Genomic DNA, 23,479 nt, shown 5'->3' with positions numbered 1-23,479 from the left:
GGTTTGTTGTCGCCTCGGTCCCTCACTGTATTTTTACCGGAAGGGGAGAGAGAGAGGAGGCCGGCGTGGCTGAATTAACGAGTAAGTCTTTAAATTTATTCCATGCCGTTTGTTGGCTTACATCGTATTAGTTATGGTGAAAGCAGTTTGCTTCAGCGTAAAAATAGTTTAAAAAAGAGGGTTCAAAAGTAATAATTTGATCCCACACAGAGACACCGAGAGAGGGGGGGGCATTTCCGCTGCAAAACCAAAAACAAAACAACAATTAATTAATTAACACCGGACATTAAAACACGTTTTAAAACAAGTAACCGCTCCAGCCCTCATAACTGCTACATAAACAAAATAAAAACAATAATGCATACATGATCACACACATACGCTGCTGCACACGTTTTTGGTCCAATACAGTTTCACAGTAAGCAGCAAAACAATGCCTCTTCTCAATACTTGAAACAACATTGAATCGTCGTCTGACTGCGTTGCAATAAGCTATTGGTGAGATTTTTTTTCATGCTTATTAAGTATTACCTTTTTTTGTGCTTTTTGAAAATGCATGAAATTGTATTTCGTCGCTCGTTGTATTCTAGATGTGTCGGAGTGAAGAATTTCACTGCTTGAAGCGGGGAGGCTGTCTGTACACGTTAAGCGATTGCGAGATAAGCGTCTGATAAGTTTGACCGGCATTTCGAAACTGGTTGATCGCTTGACCGCAGTCTGGAATGGAGGGTGAGCGCTGTGTATTATTTCGGTTGAATTGAAGCAAGCCCTGTTTTTACTGGAATTTTTGGTTTGTTTACCTCCAAATATGTACATAACCCAAACCAACCAGCACCTTCAAATATATACATAATCCAGTACATAACCCAAACCAACCAGCACCTTCAAATATATACATAATCCAGTACATAACCCAAACCAACCAGCACCTTCAAATATATACATAATCCAGTACATAACCCAAACCAACCAGCACCTTCAAATATATACATAATCCAGTACATAACCCAAACCAACCAGCACCTTCAAATATATACATAATCCAGTACATAACCCAAACCAACCAGCACCTTCAAATATATACATAATCCAGTACATAACACAAACCAACCAGCACCTTCAAATATATACATAATCCAGTACATAACCCAAACCAACCAGCACCTTCAAATATATACATAATCCAGTACATAACCCAAACCAACCAGCACCTTCAAATATATACATAATCCAGTACATAACCCAAACCAACCCGCACCTTCAGGTATATACATAATCCAATACATAACCCAAACCAACCAGCACCTTCAAATATATACATAATCCAGTACATAACCCAAACCAACCAGCACCTTCAAATATATACATAATCCAGTACATAACCCTAAGCAACCAGCACCTTCAAATATATACATAATCCAGTACATAACCCAAACCAACCAGCACCTTCAAATATATACATAATCCAGTACATAACCCAAACCAACCAGCACCTTCAAATATATACATAATCCAGTACATAACCCAAACCAACCAGCACCTTCAAATATATACATAATCCAGTACATAACCCAAACCAACCAGCACCTTCAAATATATACATAATCCAGTACATAACCCAAACCAACCAGCACCTTCAAATATATACATAATCCAGTACATAACCCAAACCAACCAGCACCTTCAAATATATACATAATCCAGTACATAACCCAAACCAACCAGCACCTTCAAATATATACATAATCCAGTACATAACCCAAACCAACCAGCACCTTCAAATATATACATAATCCAGTACATAACCCAAACCAACCAGCACCTTCAAATATATACATAATCCAGTACATAACCCAAACCAACCAGCACCTTCAAATATATACATAATCCAGTACATAACCCAAACCAACCAGCACCTTCAAATATATACATAACCAGTACATAACCCTAACCAACCAGCACCTTCAAATATATACATAATCCAGTACATAACCCAAACCAACCAGCACCTTCAAATATATACATAATCCAGTACATAACCCAAACCAACCAGCACCTTCAAATATATACATAATCCAGTACATAACCCAAACCAACCAGCACCTTCAAATATATACATAATCCAGTACATAACCCAAACCAACCAGCACCTTCAAATATATACATAATCCAGTACATAACCCAAACCAACCAGCACCTTCAAATATATACATAATCCAGTACATAACCCAAACCAACCAGCACCTTCAAATATATACATAATCCAGTACATAACCCAAACCAACCAGCACCTTCAAATATATACATAATCCAGTACATAACCCAAACCAACCAGCACCTTCAAATATATACATAATCCAGTACATAACCCAAACCAACCAGCACCTTCAAATATATACATAATCCAGTACATAACCCAAACCAACCAGCACCTTCAAATATATACATAATCCAGTACATAACCCAAACCAACCAGCACCTTCAAATATATACATAATCCAGTACATAACCCAAACCAACCAGCACCTTCAAATATATACATAATCCAGTACATAACCCAAACCAACCAGCACCTTCAAATATATACATAATCCAGTACATAACCCAAACCAACCAGCACCTTCAAATATATACATAATCCAGTACATAACCCAAACCAACCAGCACCTTCAAATATATACATAATCCAGTACATAACCCAAACCAACCAGCACCTTCAAATATATACATAATCCAGTACATAACCCAAACCAACCAGCACCTTCAAATATATACATAATCCAGTACATAACCCAAACCAACCAGCACCTTCAAATATATACATAATCCAGTACATAACCCAAACCAACCAGCACCTTCAAATATATACATAATCCAGTACATAACCCAAACCAACCAGCACCTTCAAATATATACATAATCCAGTACATAACCCAAACCAACCAGCACCTTCAAATATATACATAATCCAGTACATAACCCAAACCAACCAGCACCTTCAAATATATACATAATCCAGTACATAACCCAAACCAACCAGCACCTTCAAATATATACATAATCCAGTACATAACCCAAACCAACCAGCACCTTCAAATATATACATAATCCAGTACATAACCCAAACCAACCAGCACCTTCAAATATATACATAATCCAGTACATAACCCAAACCAACCAGCACCTTCAAATATATACATAATCCAGTACATAACCAGCACCTTCAAATATATACATAATCCAGTACATAACCCAAACCAACCAGCACCTTCAAATATATACATAATCCAGTACATAACCCAAACCAACCAGCACCTTCAAATATATACATAATCCAGTACATAACCCAAACCAACCAGCACCTTCAAATATATACATAATCCAGTACATAACCCAAACCAACCAGCACCTTCAAATATATACATAATCCAGTACATAACCCAAACCAACCAGCACCTTCAAATATATACATAATCCAGTACATAACCCCCATCCACCTGTAATATATCCATTCCATAACATAACCCAAACCAACCACACCTTCAATATATACAAATCCGAGTACATACCCAAACCATCCATTTAATATTACATCATCCAGTTACATAACCCTAATCATTGTCATTCATTTCAGGCCAACACATGTCATGTACAATAAAATAAACATTTTATTTGTGTCATTGGTGTCAGTTTCAGGCAGAGCTTCCTGGTTGTCAAGGTGACCCAGCTGAGAGAATTCTGTTCCTCTGTCACCCCGTCTGGTGCTGTCAGTGTCAGTTTTTCCACAGGCACAGTCCAGTTAGTCGCTCAGTAACGAGATGCAAACAGGTGATCAATCAATCTGTGTGAGCGTTTACCAAGGTGCTGGCGAGACACGTTGTTAGAATTTTAATAAAGGGATTGTAACAGATTGTATTGTGTTTTTTTTTTTTTTTTTTTAGGATTTTTTTCAAAAGACAAAACTGGATTATCCTTGTGAAAGAAGATTCAATGATGGAGCCTGTCCATATTAAACAGGAGAGTCCTGTACTAGAATCAGTCTATATTAAACGTGAGAGTCCTGAACTAGAATCAGTCCATATTAAAGAGGAGAGTCCTGAACTAGAATCAGTCCATATTAAAAGGGTTATTGTTAATTATAACCCCTTAAGTAGCTTGCAGGGCTCTCTTACCTGTGCTGACTGTGGGAAGAGTTTCAGTCAGTCGGGCACTTTGAAAAGACACCAGCGAATCCACACTGGAGAGAAACCACATCACTGTGCTGACTGTGGGAAGAATTTCAGAGAGTCAAGGGACTTTCAAATACACCAGCGAATCCACACTGGAGAGAAACCATATGCCTGCTCTGAGTGTGGGAAGAGTTTCACACAGTCCCAAAGCCTGAAACGTCACCAGCGAACCCACACTGGAGAGAAACTACATATCTGTGGCGACTGTGGGAACAGTTTCAGTCAGTTACAAAACCTGCAACTTCACCAGCGAATCCACACTGGAGAGAAACCATATGCCTGCTCTGAGTGTGAGAAGAGTTTCAGAGATTTACAAAGCCTGAAACTTCATCAGCGAATCCACACTGGAGAGAAACGATATGTCTGTTCTGACTGTGGAAAGAGTTTCAGCTGGTCAAGCACATTGAAAAGACACCAGAGAATTCACACTGGAGAGAAACCGAATGTTTGTGCTGTGTGTGGGAAGAGTTTCACACGTTTGCAAAACCTGAAACTTCACCAGAGAATCCACACTGGAGAGAAACCGCATGTCTGTGCCGACTGTGGGAAGAGTTTCACACGTTTGCAAAACCTGAAATTTCACCAGCGAATCCACACTGAAGTTTAACATTGAAAATAATTCTTAATTATTAATTCTTAATTATTTTCCTTTCATTATTGTGTAACATATTTAACGTGCTTGTAACGGTAATTTAGTTAGGGGAATGAAACTGACATTTTTGTCCTTCTATGATCAATATAACTATCTCTCTCCGTGGAGGAGGGTCGCTACCTGTGTTAATGATGCACATTGCTTGTGTGAAAGGAAGCGTCATTCAAACTCTGTAAGCCAATGAAAGGACTGATTTCGGTCAGGGATTAGCTTCCTGTTTTACCCGGAAGTGATTGGGTCACCAAAGTGAACTCCTCTTTGGGCGCTGTATTTAAATCAGAACATGCGTGAACTGGTTCTCTTGGATTCAGACTCATCTCGCCATGAAGTAACCATCGAGCCTTCACTTGCAATGGGGACCCATTCAAGCATTGTACCTATCTTCATCCTGAAGAAGACTCCTCACCGTTACATCCTGCAGCTCTACATGTTACAAAGACAGCTGCATTCCAACTTTGTTTTTTTTTGTTTCGGTCTTATTCTGCATAAAGTATTAATTATGTATTTGATTATAAGTTTATTTACTTCTATGTTAAAGTTTTATTTTCATATTTTGATACAGCTTAAAGCACATGTAAGTAGCTCAGCAAGACATTTGCAGTCTCTCGTATCTTGGCGTCTGGGCAGACAGCCAAAGTTAGGAGGTCTCTAATCAAGATGTGTGGAGAAGTGGAGACACAGTGTGAAAACAGAACACCACAAACAGACTAGTTTGAAACAGTCTCTAACAGATTATGTTAAGATAGTCTGTAAAATGCTTAAATGTGACACATTACAGAATGTTATAGATGTGGGCAAGTTTCCCCCTTTACCAGGAGGTGTGTTGAAGGCGTGTGATAGCAGGGTGGATCCAAACTGATTGGAAGAGAGTATAAGAAATGGAAATGCTAATATATTCACAGTATTGTAATGTTTTTGATTGAATCGTCAGTCAATTCTTTGATTTGACTCCACGGACCTCTGTCTTATGATGCAAACGTATACATTAGGGCATGCTGTGACCTGCGCGGCTTTGCTTGCTTCTGTATAGTGTTTATACAATTGTATTAACATTATTTTCTTTTAAATATAAAGTATTTTTGATTTAAAAAAAAAAAAATATGACTCCTTGATATTTCTGATTTTTTGTTTTGTTCACAGTTCTTTTGATATATTTCAAAAATCGAATAATTGGATTTTAAATATAATTTCATAAGAATTATGAAATTTGTGAAGGACTAAAACCCTATTTAAATATGAATCACATAATGGATGTGTCGTCCTGTATATTAAAATACATTCATATTTACTAATTTGTTTGTATATTGCCAACATAGTCAGGGGTGGCCTAGGATATTGAGATATTATTGATAAATATTACATCTTCGTAAATATGCACTACGACGGGCACCCTGAAGGGACATATTGCATTTATAATACAGGTCAAACCGTGGAATCGAAAGGAAAAGCAGAAATATATTTTTAGGGCAATAAAGGTTTTGTTTTTTTTATTAAATATCCTTACGCCAATAAAGGGATCAAAAAGTAATCCTGCTGTGTTGAGAGAACTCTGAAATCGTTTTTTTTTTTTTTTTTTTTAGCTGTTGTTTCAGCAGAAGGGAGGGATGAGGAATGGAAATAAATTAATTAATTAAATGCCACTTGGATTTCATTAGTTTTTCCAGCATATTATTATTATTATTATTATTATTATTATTATTATTATTATTATTATTACACCATGTAACAATTTTTTTTTTTTTTTTTTTTTTTGTTCCTGGGTAGTAAGTGTTATTTCCTAATTGCTTATGCCTCAAAAGTATAGAAAATGGCTATTATTCCCCACAAGCTTTGCTTTTGTGACCAGGACAGTGATATTTCAAAATATCACTGTTTCCAATGGGAAAACGGGCAAATGTGTGTATTTTCGTTCACATAAAGTCAGAAAAAAACAACATATGAATCCAAATCAACATGTATTTATACTAAAGTAATACAAAAATGACTACAAAAGATTTAGAAGTGAGTAGTTTTTCGAGATTTACGATTATACTGTATTTGAATAATAGCCATTTTCTATACTTTTGAGGCATAAGCAATTAGGAAATAACACTTACTACCCAGGAGCAAAAATTGTGTTACATAGTGTTATTATACTAAACGGTACCCGAGTATAGAGATGCGCCTGTTATCTTTATTATGCGTTAAAATACCACACAGCTGATCCCCTATTGGTTAGGAGAGCTCCAGCGCGTCCAATCACCGGAGGACCCCTCGGTTCAGAGTGGCCCCGCAGCCAATGGCAGGCGAGAGAGAGAGGGGGCGGGTTTGTTTGGCGTCGGTCGCTCTCAGTATTTTTTCTTGAAGGAGAGGGAGAGAGCAGGAGGCGCCGCCGAGTCTTTAAATATGAAGCATTTTTGATTTAATTTGTTAACCGGTACAGCTACACACCTTTGATTAGCTGTGCTGGGAACATCTCGTTTCAACATTTAATTTATTTTGTTATTATTTGAAGGTGAGGTTGCGCTCCACTCCAATGCAGGCTCTACAAATACTCCGCCCCTTGCAGCGATTTCAGTCGGGCAGTGTGTGTGTGGGGCAGCCTTCTTCATTTAGATCCGACGGTCGCCAAGGGCAGTTTGTTCTGGGTTTAATTCTTGAATTTTTTAAACCGTGTTTCATATCTGAAATGGGAAAAAAAAGAAAACAGCCCCCCACACGTGGGTACTGCTGTGAAATAACCAGCCCCCCCCCACACGTGGGTACTGCTGTGAAATAACCAGCCCCCCCCACACGTGGGTACTGCTGTGAAATAACCAGCCCCCCCCACACGTGGGTACTGCTGTGAAATAACCAGCCCCCCATGTAGAAAATGCATAATTAATTTACATTCATGCAGAACGCGTAGTACCTTATGCGTTTTTTGACCCGCTGGCCTTCCATACAGTACCGCGTAAAAGCGCTCGGAGAAGCTGCGTAATGACGTCTCCATCAACGCGCTTTCACAGGTTAAGAGTTTTACAGTGCTTGAAAATATTCTCAAATCACACATTGCTTTCTCATGCTGCTGTCTGTGTCTGTCTCTATGCGTGCAGACTGAAGCCGGGAATGAGCGCATTAAAGTAACTGTCAGCTAACTTTCACACAGCAGTGTTTACATAGGGCTGGGTATCGACAGTGTCTTCACCACACAGAAACTGAGCATGAAACGTTAACATCACACAGTTGTCTCATTTGCCTGTGCAAGTGTTTGCATTAACACTGGTAAAGCACTTTGGGTCAAATATACTTTTGTTACCTGGGCATTTATTAAAATCCATTTCTTCTAGTGCTGTAAATCTATATTTAATTTTTCTACACGTTTAAACCCATTGTTTCATATTTTTATATTTTACTTCTAATATTTGAAGTCATATTTTGACCTCGGTTTATTATTCAAAGCACGCACCATATAGATGGACTTAAAGATAAACCATGGCAAGCATAAAGCAGGATTGTAAGTTAGCACTGAAATGTAATCTATTTTAATAGCAAAAACATTCAAAGTCGATTTTACCACGTAGCATTTCTCCATACGCTCCATAAAAAGTGTGTGTATCCAACATCGAAAAAAACAACTCAATATTTAAATTTACACTTAAACACGTTGCACACGATTCCATTTTTAGTTTCATTCACTCGTATTTTGTTTCCTGCTAACAATCTATGTCCAGAACCAAACTTTTTTTCCCCATGAAAAAAATCCAAGCTGTTGTCTGACACAATACTAGTCCCCCCCCGCCCTTTTCACAGCGGCGCTTGCGCAGTAACATGAGAAAAATAAAGACTGCATTTCGCAGCGTCCCCCTCTTCCACGACTGCTGGGTTCAGCTCGCTTGAAGAATAATTAGAAGCTGTTCTGTAATTAATTACAGATGGCCTGTTAAACACTGTTCTGTTTCTTTGGTTCCTGCTATAATAATAATAATAATAATAATAATAATAATAAATAATAATAATAATAATAATAATAATAATTGTATTTATTTATTAGCTGACACCCTGGAGAGAAACCTTATCCATGGCGGCTTACAATTGTTACAAGTTATCACATTATAGGGTATCACATTATAGGATATCATAATAGGGATAAGAGCAGATATGAAGGTACAGTAGAATCAATTCAAGAAAGAGCAAAATAAAGCATTTGCAAAGCCTGAAACTTCACCAGAGAACTCACACAGGAGAGAAACCATTTGCTTAAGATGTGTTTTTACACACAAATTATGTGTGTATACACACATACATATATATATATATATATATATATATATATATATATATATATATATATATATATATATATATATATAAAACAAGTCTTCCAATACTCACAGTCTGTTCCAATGCATCACATTTTTATCAAAGAACAGGAAAGGATATTGAGAGAAGGATCATACATGGTTTGTCTATACTAATATCTCAGTTTAGTTACATTATTTATACTGTTTGATTTCTACCTGCAGTGGAAATCTATCTATTTATACACTATTAAAATACACATTGGGCATGTGGAGTTTGTATGGTTTGCAACTCTGATACAGGATGCCAGTTCTTCTATAGTATTTGTGTTTCACATAAACTAGCCCCTTTCTTGTAAAGTCCTTCCATCCCACTGATTAGCGCTGCAAGGTTTCTCTGTCCTCTCACAGGTAATACTGTCTGTAGGTTTGTACTTACAGAAGAGTGCTAATGGCTCTTCCAGAGCAGAACAGACAGCGCTTTGCATGTCAACAGCAGGAGATCATTGCTGAGAGTGGCTGTTAATGACTCACCTGTACACCCATTGCGGAACACAAAGGGGGTGACACAAGAGTGCTAGCAGCTGGGGATTGGCTGAGGAGTTGGGCTCAGTGTTCTCAGCGCTCCCAGACCCAGGGGTTGAAATAGTCCGTGTTCTTGTGCTGCAGAGGAGTCCACATCAATGATCTGTTGCTGTTGCTTCAAGGTGCCTGTTTACCTGGGAAGAAACCAGACTGCCAGAGCCGTGCTGCCGATATCCTGCTGACAATCCCTGAAGTGAGTTTCTTATTCCTTTACTCTTCAGTCCTAATTCAGTTTCACACCTCTGTTTTTGATTGTGTGTTTCTGGTTGTATCAGTTTATTTAATACTGAACACAAGTCTGATCTAAGTTATAGAAATTGAGATTAAAGTAGTGGTGTGGAGTGATCTGTATTTCTGTCATTGCATGTAGAGACCATGATGCTGATTAAACAGATCTAATGTGGGGTTTGCATGGGAGTGGAAGTTTCCACACTTTATATTCATGTTTATTGCGTCTCTTGCCTGGTTAGTTCTGTGGGTGCTTACAAGCACCAATAAGTAATGAATGGAGTCTGGAGCTGGGAACGCAAGCTCATAGAATCTAAGAAAGAGATTGTAACAGATTTTTTTTTGCTTTTCAGGAAATTTGTTCAGAAGACAAAACTGGATTATCCTTGTGAAAGAGAAGATTCAACGATGAAGCCTGTCCGTATTAAACATGAGAGTCTTGTGGTAGAATCAGTCCATATTAAAAGGGTTATTCTCAATTCCAAACCTTTAAGCAGCTTGCAGGGCTCTCTGTCCTGTACAGAATGTGGGAAGAGTTTCACATGTTTACAAAACCTGAAACTTCACCAGCGAATCCACACTGGAGAGAAACCGTATGTCTGTGCTGACTGTGGAACGAGTTTCACACGCTTACAAAACATGAAACTTCACCGGAGAATCCACACAGGAGAGAAACCATATGTCTGTGCTGACTGTGGGAACAGTTTCACACGTTTACAAAGCTTGAAACTTCACCAGAGAACTCACACAGGAGAGAAACTGAATATATGTGCTGACTGTGGGAAGAGTTTCACACGTTTACAAAGCTTGAAACTTCACCAGAGAACTCACACAGGAGAGAAACCATATGTCTGTGCTGACTGTGGGAAGAGTTTCAGACGTTTACAAAGCCTGAAACTTCACCTGAGAACTCACACAGGAGAGAAATCATATGTCTGTGCTGACTGCGGGAAGAGTTTCAGACATTTACAAAGCCTACAACATCACCAGAGAACTCACACTGGAGAGAAACCTTATGTCTGTGCTGACTGCGGGAAGAGTTTCACACGTTTACAAAACCTGAAACTACACCAGAGAACTCATACAACAGAGAAACCATATGCCTGTGCTGACTGTGGGAAGAGTTTCAGAGATTTACAAAACCTTAAACGTCACCACCGAATCCACACTGGAGAGAAACCTCATGTCTGTCCTGACTGTGGGAAAAGTTTCAGACTTTTACAAAACCTGAAACTTCACCAGAGAACTCACACAGGAGAGAAACCGTATGTCTGTGCCGACTGTGGGAAGAGTTTCACACGTTTACAAAGCCTGAAACTTCACCAGAGAACTCACACAGGAGAGAAACTGAATACAAATCTCAAACTATGAGGATGCAGAAGCTGTGATGTTAATTAAAGTTTGTCTTCCCCCTACCTTCTCCCATAACATTCGAGATCTACTTCAAAGAACTGGATATTACTAACAGAGGGTCGAAAAGATTTAAATTGGTTTTAGTTCATATTACCTGCCAGTCTGGTCTAAACAAACAGAGCTGATTCTTATCTGTTAATTAAGAAGTCTGTTTGAAAGCCAGTATACAATTCTCTTCCTATAAATGGTTAAGAAGTGCGACACCTGGTGGATATGAGGTGCCATGACTTTCAACCCATGAAATGAATTGTTACCATGAAACATGAAACGTTTAAGTTAATAGTTTGCATATAATAGAAGTCAGGCTTACTGGTCTGTAGTTACCTGGTTCAGTTTTGTTTCCCTTTTTTGGATCGGTATTATGTTTGCAATTTTCCAGTCTGTCGGTACCACCCCTGTGTCAACAGACTGTTGCATGATCTTGGTTAGCGGTTTGTAAATAACTTCTTTCATTTCTTTGAGTACTACTGGGAGGATCTCATCCGGCCAGGGGATTTGTTTATTTTAAGAGCTCCCAGTCCCTTTAACACTTCTGCCTCGGTTATGCTAAAGTTATTTAAAACTGGATAGGAACTGGATGACATGTGGGGCATTTTGTCCGTATCCTCCTTTGTAAAAACTTGTGAAAAGTAATCATTTAATATATTTGTTATTTCTTTTTTCTTTGTCTATGATTTTGCCATTTGTATCTCTTAGACAGAATATCTTAAGTGCAGATATGAAAGTACAGTAGAATCAGTTCATGTAAGAGCAAAATAAAGCATACAGTAACTTAAGTAAGAGAGTATTCGACTAAGAGCCGTTAAACCTTATAACGACTTGCTTAAAAAGATGTGTTTTAATATTTATATGTATGTTTTTTTCAATTTTCCCAGTCTGTTTCAATGCATTATGTCTGTATCAAAGAACAGGCAAGCATATTGAGAGAATGATCATACATGGTTCGTCTAGATCAATATCTCAGTGTAGTGACATTGTTCATATTGTTTGATTTCTACCTGAAGTTGAAATGATTTATACACTATTTAAAAAAAAAAGAAACACGCTGGACATGTACAGTGATTATAGTTTGCAAACCTGACTCAAGATCCCAATTCTAGTATAGTGTTTGGATTTCACACGAACTAACTAGACCCATTCTTGTAAAGTCCTTCCATCCCACTGATTAGCGCTGCAAGGTTTCTCTGTCCTCTCACAGGTAATACTGTCTGTAGGTTTGTACTTACAGAAGAGTGCTAATGGCTCTTCCAGAGCAGAACAGACAGCGCTTTGCATGTCAACAGCAGCAGCTCATTGCTGAGAGTGGCTGTTAATGACTCACATGAAGACTCTGGTGTCTCCCCATTGCAGGACACAAAGGGGGTGACACAAGAGTGCTGGCAGCTGGGGATTGGCTGAGGAGTTGGGTTCAGTGTTCTCAGCGCTCCCAGACCCAGGGGTTGAAATAGTCTGTGTCCATGTGCTGCAGAGGAGTCCACATCAATGATCTGTTGCTGTTGCTTTAAGGTGCCTGTTTACCTGGGAAGAAACAAGACTGCCAGAGCGGTGCTGCAGATAAGCTTTGTTGCTTTGACCACATGTTATAAAAAAAAATCGGTGCACAGAAATATATATATTTGTAACTTTACACATGTGCAAGACGTTGTTGAACAATATGCTTTAATAAATCACATTTTACGTTATTGTAACGTTTCAATGCAAGTTTCGGAACTCCTGTGTCCTATATATATATATATATATATATATATATATATATATATATATATATATATATATATATATATATACTATATTCGTGGGCTATTTGATATGCGTTCTACACACAGTGCATTTAAATCAGCGTGGGTTTTATTTTGCAGGGAGATTCAGGTCACTCGTCACGGCATGGGGTCGGGTGGGGGCTAGAGGAAACTGTAAGTTTCAAACGGAAATCTTATTCAGGTATATGTTTCCATTCGGCAGGACTTAATCTGTAAATAAAGAATTGCCGGGGCGCAGGCAATAACAATAACACCGTCCCAAGGAACCGCACATTCAAAATCAGAACACGTTTATTTGAAAGAGTGTTGCACGTACTACTTTTAGATGTTTATATTCACCGATTCTACATCACACACAGAGTAGTCCTATTTTAAGGCCTATTTTAATGGGACTACACCAGCTGTCCAAAGACTGCTGGAAAGAAATTCAAATTAGCACCCTTAGGGGTGCTAAAAAGGATGGGCCTTAAACTAATTCAACGAAAACCGGTGTAAAAGAGGACTGTAAATTAAATATTTAAAGAAACACACACAGAGTAGTAAGGAAAAAAAAAAAAAATTAAAGGCAACCCCAGGACAAGTAATACGTTTTTGTTACAAAGCCTATGTACATGTTTTGTTATGGTTTTACATAAATGGTTTTAAAAAACAAAACATTAAAAGGCATTCATAGGACTTGGTTTGACCCACGGTATGCACTAAATATCAGCGATGTGTGTGCAACAGGAGCTGCTGGTAGAACAGAAAAACGAGTAATTAAATTTAGGCTGGGTAGTTGTTATCTTAGTATGTTTTTATTCTCGATTAATTAAATTATATTCATTGAAAAAGGCAAGAGAGAACCAGATTATTATTATTATTATTATTATTATTATTATTATTATTATTATTATTATTATTGTTGTTGTTGTTGTTGTTGTTGTTTTGCTCTGTTATAATATAGCAGGCTAATGTTCCGATTGAAGTAGGTTACATTTCTTTTTCATTAATAAGTTGTCGTCGTTCTTTGTTGAAGTTAATGTTCAGCTTTCATATTTGATTGTGAACTATTCATTTCATCAAACCACGCAGTGGATTGTTTGTATCGTTTTTCAAATCATGTAATCTTCTTTGTGTATAAAAAACGACAATGGAGTTGCAGCCGGTGTTGTTTTAAAGGCACTCAAGCTGAAACCGTAAAGTAATTTAAAGTAGGCTACAAGCGTGGCAGCGGACTGTCTCTCTGTAGCCACTTGAAGAACTTGCAGACTTGCATTGTACGAGATTTTTAATTAGAGGTACCGGGACTATGACTCTGCACGCCCGGAGGCTTCATTCGGTATTAAAAATACTGTTAATTAAAAAGCTCAAAACTATAGATTGTGCGTGTCCCTTGTTAGTAGCTGCCAGTCTGATTTTCATTCAACAGTTTCAGTTTCCTTGACAGTTTTTGTACATTCGGTATTTTTGGCCGAATCTTTTGAGATGGATCCGGTGTCCGGGCGAATCCTTAAAACTTGGATTCAGTGCATCTCTCTATAGTTTCAAGCAGCTTCCCATGATGCTGACAGGCAGAACTGTTTAAACAAATCTAATGTGGGGTTTGCATGGAAATCTTTTATAACACTAAAAATAAACTTAATTTTCAAATCTTTCAAGCTTTTCAACAGTAACCTTTGTCTTGTGTGAAAGAAATGCTATCATCTTTCTAAGCAGTATTCCTGAGGATCTTCTGCTTGAGTGGTTACATGTGTGGGAGCTTTTTAGACATGTTTGAATATTTCTCTGTTTAGAACTGTCTTTGTTTCTGTGATTTTTTGGTCCGTCTCTCCTTGTTGTTTATAGAAAATCTCCTTCATCTCACTCAGTGCAGCGCGTTTGTGATCATGGTAATGAATGGAGTCTGGAGCTGGGAACGCAAGCTCATAGAATCTAAGAAAGAGATTGTAACAGATTTTTTTTTCTTTTCAGGAAATTCATTCAGAAGACAAAACTGGATTATCCTTGTGAAAGCGAAGATTCAATGATGGAACCTGTCCATATTAAACAGGAGAGTCCTGCACTAGAATCAGTCCATATTAAAAGGTTTTCTCTCAATTATAAACCTTTAAGCAGCTTGCAGGGCTCTCTCCCCTGTCCTGGATGTGGAAAGAGTTTTAACTCTGAAGGAAACCTTGAAGCATCTCCTGGAAAGACTCTGCATCGCTATGCTGGATGTGTCAGGACTTTCAGGGAATCAGGAATCCTGAACGGACAGCAGCAAACAGGCACTGGAAAGGCTCCATATAACTGTCATGAATGCGGGGCAGATTTCAGACTGCACAGCAACGTGAAACAACACCTGCGAGTTCTGAAGGTACAGCTGGGTTATCCTTGTGAAAGGCAGGATTCAGAGATGGAGCCTGTCCTCATTAAAGAGGAGCTTCCTGAACTAGACCTTGTCCATTTTAAAGAGGAGGGTAACCATTTTAAAACAAGCAGCTTCCAGGGCTCTCAGTCCTGTACAGAATGTGGAAAAAGTTTAATACAGTCACAAAACCTGAAACATCACCAGCGAATCCACACTGGAGAGAAACCACATGTCTGTGCTGAGTGTGGGAAGAGTTTCAGTCTGTTACAAAACCTGAAACGTCACCAGCGAATCCACACTGGAGAGAAACCGCATGTCTGTGCTGATTGTGGGAAGAGTTTCAGTCATTTACAAAACCTGAAAATGCACCAGCGAATCCACTCAGGGGAGAAACCGCATGTCTGTGCTGATTGTGGGAAGAATTTCAGTCATTTACAAAACCTGAAAATGCACCAGCGAATCCACACTGGAGAGAAGCCACATGTTTGTGCTGAGTGTGGGAAGAGTTTCAATCAGTTACAAAACCTGAAACGTCACCAGCAAACCCACAGTGGAGAGAAACCGCATTTCTGTGTTGACTGTGGGAAGAGTTTCAAAGATTTACAAAACCTGAAACTTCACCAGCGAATCCACACTGGAGAGAAACTGCATATTTGTTCTGAGTGTGGGAAAAGTTTCAAAGATTTACAAAATCTAAAGCTTCACCTGCTAATCCACACAGGAGAGAAACTGCATGTTTGTGCTGAGTGTGGGAAGAGTTTCATGCATTTACAAAACCTGAAAGTTCACCAGAGAACTCACACAGGAGAGAAACCGTATGTCTGTGCTGACTGTGGGAAGAGTTTCAGACATTTACAAAGCCTGAAACTTCACCACAGAACTCACACAGAAGAGAAACCATATGTCTGTGCTGACTGTGGGAACAGTTTCAGACATTTACAAAGCCTGGAACTTCACCTGCTAATCCACACAGGAGAGAAACTGCATGTTTGTGCTGAGTGTGGGAAGAGTTTCATGCATTTACAAAACCTGAAAGTTCACAAGAGAACTCACACAGGAGAGAAACCGTATGTCTGTGCTGACTGTGGGAAGAGTTTCAGACATTTACAAAGCCTGAAAGTTCACCAGAGAACTCACACAGGAGAGAAACCGTATGTCTGTGCTGGCTGTGGGAAGAGTTTCAGACATTTACAAAGCCTGAAACTTCACCAGAGAACTCACACAGAAGAGAAACCATATGTCTGTGCTGACTGTGGGAACAGTTTCAGACATTTACAAAGCCTGGAACTTCACCAGCAAATCCACACTGGAGACTAACCATGTCTATGCTCACTGTGGGAAGAGTCTCAGATGGATATATGACTTGACAGACAGACAGAGAGACACTAGACATAGATAGACAGACAGACAGACAGACACACACACACACACACACAGACACTCAAAGCCCCACAATCCTGTTCAGCTTGACACTACAATATAATCCCTTCTTGGTGTCTACTAGTTTACTACATTTTTTCTAGAATTTAGTTTCAGTAAAGCTGCAGACAGACACACAGACAATCCTGTTCAGTTTTATGCTACAATATAATCCCCCCTTCTAGTTTAGTACATTCTGAAAAGAATTTAGAATACAATGAAGCGAGTAATTTTAAGCAATGTCTTCCCTGCCTGAAACTATAAAGGGGAATGTAAACTAACTGGAACGCCAAAAATCTAGTTTCTGATTAACTAGTTCTGTACAGAAAGCATTACCCAATTTTTCTGTAATTCTTAATGACAGTTGAAAATAAAAAGATTGAGTGATTTAAATGCTGTTTTAGTTGTTTGTATGTTTACATTTTTACCTACAGAAACACTGTTCAGATAATAAATACATTAATCTCCCGTTTTAACATATCACTACATGTATTATTATTATTATTATTATTATTATTATTATTATTATTATTATTATTTACACACTGAACAGTACCAGACTATAAAAATGCGCCTGTTTATACGGCAACCTGCCACACGGCTGATCCCCTATTGGTTAGGAGAGCTCCAGCGCGTCCAATCACCGGAGGACCCCTCGGTTCAGAGTGGCCCCGCAGCCAATGGCAGGCGAGAGAGAGAGGGGGCGGGTTTGTTTGGCGTCGGTCGCTCTCAGTATTTTTTCTTGAAGGAGAGGGAGAGAGCAGGAGGCGCCGCCGAGTCTTTAAATATGAAGCATTTTTGATTTAATTTGTTAACCGGTACAGCTACACACCTTTGATTAGCTGTGCTGGGAACATGTCGTTTCGTGTAATAATATTTTAAGAAAGAGGGTCCTTAGTTCTGTGTGCGAAAATAACACCGAGAGAGCGGGGGGAGGCCGGGGACATTTCCGCGGCTTTCTGTCGCCTGGAAAAACTAAAAAAATAATAATATATATATATATATAAAAAAAAAAAAAAAAAAAAAAACTAAAAAATCCCGGTGAATTAATACCGAACATTTTTAAAAATAACGGCTCCAGCCCTCAGCGCTGCGCGGGATCGTTTGCGTTCGCGCGCACCACACCACCACGTAAACAAACAAACAAACAAACAAACAAACAAAAACAAAGCGTTTTTATTTCAAGGTAAGGGTTGCGCTGCGCACTGAACCGATGCGCTTCTGCGCTGCTCTGATCTACGCGCTGCCCAAATGCTGTTCATTTATTTATTATTATTATTATTATTATTATTATTATTATTATTATTATTATTATGAGAAACGTTGCTTGTGTGGGTATTTGCACTGTCAGTGCACGCCTCAATCTTGTTCTATGAAAGCATTTGTTGAATAAGTTGCTCTGTCAGTTTTAATGTTGTTTCTCGGCTCTGTACTGTAGTGAAGCTTGCACCCTGGAAAGGAGGGGGAGCGCTGGGTATTATTGTGACTTATTTGGGTTGAATTTGAAGCCAGTCCTGTTTTTCCTGGCATGTTTAGTTTGTTTGTATTTTGTGAAAAGCTGCCTGCACATTTATTTCATGTGTGTGTGGATGACCTTACCTGGGTGACATAACTGGTAAAAAAAAAATAATAATAATTTAACAGTTTAACTTAAGTTTGTATACATGTATAAACATTTTACTTGTTTACAACACTGTATGTCTTGGACAAGGGATGGTTGTGCAGAACACATTCATGAATAGGGCTACATGCATCTGGTGCTTGTTCGTTCTGCTGTTTACAATGTTAAATACACCACAGCAAGCACATTGGCATGTATTGTAGATATTTCCAATAGCACAGTCTGAGTGGCAGTTTTCTTTTACAGCAATCAAGTAAGCTGCAGTCCATTTTATTTTGAATTCCCTGAATGCTTTTTTTATTTTTCAGCAGTGCACTAATTACAGTGTTTCATAATAGTAATCATCCTTATACTCCCGACTGTAAACCATGTAACGAATCTGTTATATCTGGGATAGCTGCGCCTGCCAAAGAAGATGCAACAGATTAAATATATCCCTTCGTGGAACTCAGAACTGTGTAGGCACTGTATGATTTGACTGCGAAAGAGAACGCTGGTTTATACTGTGTAACAAATGTTTTTTTTCCTATGCTTATGCCTCAAAAGTATAGAAAATGGCTATTATTCCCCACAAACTTTGCTTTTGTGACCAGGACAATGATATTTCAAAATATCACTATTTCCAATGGGAAAACGGGCAAATGTGTGTCTTTTCGTTCACATAAAGTCAGACCAAAAACCAACATATGAATCCAAATTAACATGTATTTATACTAAAGTAATACAAAAATGACTACAAAAGATTTAGAAGTGAGTAGTTTTTCGAGATTTACGATTATACTGTAAATATTATGTGAACGAAAAGACACACATTTGCCCGTTTTTCCATTGGAAATAGTGATATTTTGAAATATCACTGTCCTGGTCACAAAAGCAAAGTTTTTGGGGAATAATAGCCATTTTCTGTACTTTTGAGACATAAGCAATTAGGAAATAACACTTACTACCCAGGAACAAAAATTGTGTTACATAGTGTTATTGGAGTTCACAAAGAGAACTTTTTTTCAGTTTATGGTAACCTTTTCAGTTCCTGTTTTGTTTAATTAAGGAGATTTTTTTCTGATGCTGCATTACAGACCTTCATCAAAATTATTCCTTATTTTAAGTTTCTAAAATAATGAAGTTTTCCGGGTATTTTGTTAATGGCACGAGCGCAGCACACAAGACCTCGATTGTGTTGTTATTTTTATATTTTTGCTGTTCTTGTTTTTAATTTCTTGAATGCAGAGTTTTCATTTTAAGCTACATTTGTACACAGCAGTACTCGCACATGTTTGGTCACCGTCACAGCTGCTGCATGAAACCGGGGTTCCCATATTCTGCTGGTGTTGATACAGCATTGCTCTGAACTGACAAGCATCTGTACTGGATGAAATTGTTATTATAATTAGATTATTTGTTATTTTGTCCTTCTTGTGCTTCAGTTTGTTAAAACATGTGAAATCTTTATTTCTGTCATTGCATGTAGAGACCTTTCAGATTCATGCTTTAGTTTCAAGCAGCTTTCCATGATGCTGACAGGCAGAGCTGTTTAAACAAATCTGATGTGGGGTTTGCATGGGAATGGAAGTGTCCACACTTTATATTCATGTTTATTGCATCTCTTGCCTGATTAGTTCTGTGGGTGCTTACAAGCACCAATAAGAATACATGCAAATCTGTCACAGCACTAAAAAGAAACTTCATTATCAAATCTGTCCAACTTTTCAACAGTAACCTTTGGCTCGTGTGAGAATTTTCTCATTTCATAAGTCATTTTATTAGCAGGTATTCCTGAGGATCTTATGCCTGAGTGGTTAAATGTGTGGGAGCTTTTTATACATGCTTGAATATTTCTCTGTTTAGAACTGTCTTTGCTTCTGTGATTTTGATCCATTTCTCCTTCCTCCTTGTTATAGAAAATCTCCTTCATCTCACTCAGTGCAGCGCGTTTGTGATCATGGTAATGAATGGAGTCTGCAGCTGGTAACGCAAGCTCATAGAATCTAACAAAGAGATTGTAACAGATTTTTTTTTCTTTTCAGGAAATTTGTTCAGAAGCCAAAACTGGATTATCCTTGTGAAAGAGAAAATTAAATGATGGAGCCCGTCCATATTAAACAGGAGAGTCCTGCACTAGAATCAGTCCATATTAAAGAGGAGAGTCCTGTACTAAAATCAGTCCATATTAAAGAGACTCCTGTACTGGAATCAGTCCACATAAAAGAGGAGCTTCCTGAACTAGACCCTGTCCATGTTAAAGAGGAGGATAACCATTTTAAAACAAGCAGCTTGCAGGTCTCTCTGTCCTGTACAAAATGTGAAAAGAGTTTCAGCCAGTTACAAAACCTGAAACTTCACCAGCGAATCCACACTGGAGAGAAACCACATGTCTGTGCTGACTGTGGGAAGAGTTTCACACAGTCACATAGCCTGAAACTTCACCAGCGAATTCACACTGGAGAGAAACCGCATGTTTGTGCTGACTGTGGGAAGAGTTTCAGATGTTCACAAAGCCTGAAACTTCATCAGCGAATCCACACTGGAGAGAAACCGCATGTCTGCGCTGACTGTGGGAAGAATTTTAGACATTTACAAAACCTGAGGCTTCACCAGCGAATCCACACTGGAGATAAACCGCATGTCTGTGCTGACTGTGGGAAGAGTTTCAGAGATTTACAAAGCCTGAAACGTCACCAGCGAATCCACACTGGAGAGAAACCAAATGTTTGTGCAGACTGTGGGAAGAGTTTCAGTGAGTCAAGCTATTTGAAGAGACACCAGGTAATCCACACAGGAGAGAAACCATATCTGTGTAGTAAATGTGGGAGATGTTTCAATCAGTTAGCAAATCTTAAAACCCACCAGTTATTAATTCACACTGGAGAGAAGCCACATCACTGTAATGACTGTGGAAAGAGTTTCAGACAGTTGGGTGACTTGAAAATACACCAGCGAATCCACAGTGGAGATGAACCGCATGTCTCTCACAGGAGAGAATCCACATTTACACATTACTGCAAAATAACTGTGGGAAGAGTTTCAGATGGATATACAGCTTGAAAAGGCACCAGCGATTCCACACAGGAGTAAATCCTTATCGTCCAACCTTTTCCCTTAACATTAAAGATCTACTCAAAGGACTGGATCTTGGTAACAGAGGGTCATAAAGATTTCTGTTAATTTTAGTTCAGATTACCTGCCAGTCTGGTCTAAACAAACATATCTGATTCTTATCTCTTAATTAAGAAAGTCTGTCTGAAAGCCAGTATACAATTTTCTTCCTATAATGGGTTAAGAATTGCGACACCTGGTGGATACGAGGTGCCATGACTTTCAACCCATGAAATTAATTGTTATCCTGAAACATGTCAATGAAACTAACATTTTTATCCTTCTGTGATGAATATAACTAGCTAGCACAAAATGAAGTTTTGTTATATAAATGTTTCGAATCCTACTCCCCTCTGTCTTTCTCTCTCTCTGGAGGAGGGTCGCTGCCTGTGTTAATGACGCACATTGCTTGTGTAAAAGGAAGCGCTGTTTAAACTTTGTAAGCCAACAAGACCACATCTCCAGAACAAGTCTTACTGTACATAGACTTTAAGATTCAAGTAAAATAATGTGTGTAAAAAAAAATCTACATGCAAACCAGAGGTAAAATCATTTAATACAGAGCAACACTTTGTGAGATTAAAAATACAAACAATTCTACATTGAACAATTGAAACACGATAAGACTTGAATTGAACATCGGAACCATTTAACCCTTTGCGGTCCTATGTTGAACCAGATCCGACATTACAATTTTCCCTTTCCTGTCCGACATCATCAAAAAGACGTAAAGCACAGGTCTCTAGAGAAAACCGTTCAATGGCAGAGTGAAACCGATAGGAGCCGAATGAAGACGAAAAAAGGGCATCTCTCATAGCCTCATGCACTACAGAGATAACACAGACATAACAAAGGAGAGAGCTGCTTCTGCATCCAGCGCTCAGAATATCACAGACCTCTGCTGATCTTTCTGAGATGTTACAGTAATAAAATAATGACTCAGATCGCATTATTGAGGAGTTTGGTGATAAAACGAGTGATCAGGAGAGGATTTATCAGTATGCACGTGAAAAATACAGCGAACAAGGGGTGGGGCTTGGCTGGAGATGCAGTACTGAGTGTCCTTTTGCGATTCAATGCCTTTTAAACCTGTTTTACGCTGATTTTTTTAACAGCGTGTAAAATAAACAACGCATGTGAAAATAAATGGGACCTGACACGCATTGCATAAATAGACTGCAAAGGGTTAAACATTGATTGAGTTTATCTACAAGTTTTCTAGATTACAACTTATTAGGGGTTTGTTCAAAGGTTCGTTCGCTAGCCAGGAATTCAAAGATAGTTCACTCACTGTATGTTTGTTTTTTTTTTCTCTGTTAACAGAAGCTGTTTGACAGTGTGTAAATTCTATAAAATCCCACATTAAATATCACTTGTATGCAAAGCGTGATCTGTTGATTTGTATAATGCATATTACTTAAAAAAAAAAAAAAGTTATATTAAACTCCACGACCAAATCATTATACGTAACAACTCTATATAGCGTCACTGCCGTGTATGGAGCAGCGTATAGTATACAAAGCACTGGGGGTACCTATAGCGATTGTAGTGCTTCAGTAAAATATGTACTGAATCCCTTGTGTACAAGACAGTGTGAGGGACGTGCTATGGTAGAATATGTTTAAAACATACAAAATATACGCTAACATTAAATTTTAACTTTAAAAATCACAGTACTGTCTGCCCCTCCCCTTCCAGCTCTTATTGTCCTGACCAAGAACTTAGTTTCGTAATTCGAAAGCAAAGCATTGTATAGCGTAAGCTGTATTGGAAAAAATGTCTCAAAACCCCTCTGCCGTTTGGGAGTTTTTTGTTAAAAACAAATCAGAAACAAAAAAAGTTGAATGCAAAGTGCAAGCGACTGTTGCTGTATCATGGAGGCACAACCAGT

At 38.5% G+C, this 23,479-nt stretch overlaps 3 protein-coding genes across 7 annotated transcripts in view; all 3 read left to right on the top strand.

The window, feature by feature from the left end:
- LOC121305919 (receptor-type tyrosine-protein phosphatase H-like) overlaps positions 1 to 23,479 on the top strand; it is a 364,307-nt gene that overhangs the window by 270,052 nt on the left and 70,776 nt on the right. The window lies entirely within an intron of this gene.
- LOC121305928 (zinc finger protein 829-like) overlaps positions 1 to 23,479 on the top strand; it is a 219,917-nt gene that overhangs the window by 177,156 nt on the left and 19,282 nt on the right. The window lies entirely within an intron of this gene.
- On the top strand, positions 13 to 22,573 carry LOC121305917 (zinc finger protein 585B-like). Its single transcript, XM_041237576.1, is given in 6 exon segments — positions 13 to 81; positions 591 to 729; positions 3,942 to 4,758; positions 10,458 to 11,301; positions 15,598 to 16,777; positions 20,781 to 22,573. Coding segments are annotated over 4 exon segments (3,549 nt in total). The 5' UTR covers positions 13 to 81; positions 591 to 729; positions 3,942 to 3,990; the 3' UTR covers positions 21,538 to 22,573.

The sequence above is a fragment of the Polyodon spathula genome, chromosome 45 (assembly GCF_017654505.1).
Source record: "Polyodon spathula isolate WHYD16114869_AA chromosome 45, ASM1765450v1, whole genome shotgun sequence".
Lineage (NCBI taxonomy): Eukaryota > Metazoa > Chordata > Actinopteri > Acipenseriformes > Polyodontidae > Polyodon > Polyodon spathula.
This window is presented reverse-complemented; position numbering and strand designations above follow the sequence as displayed.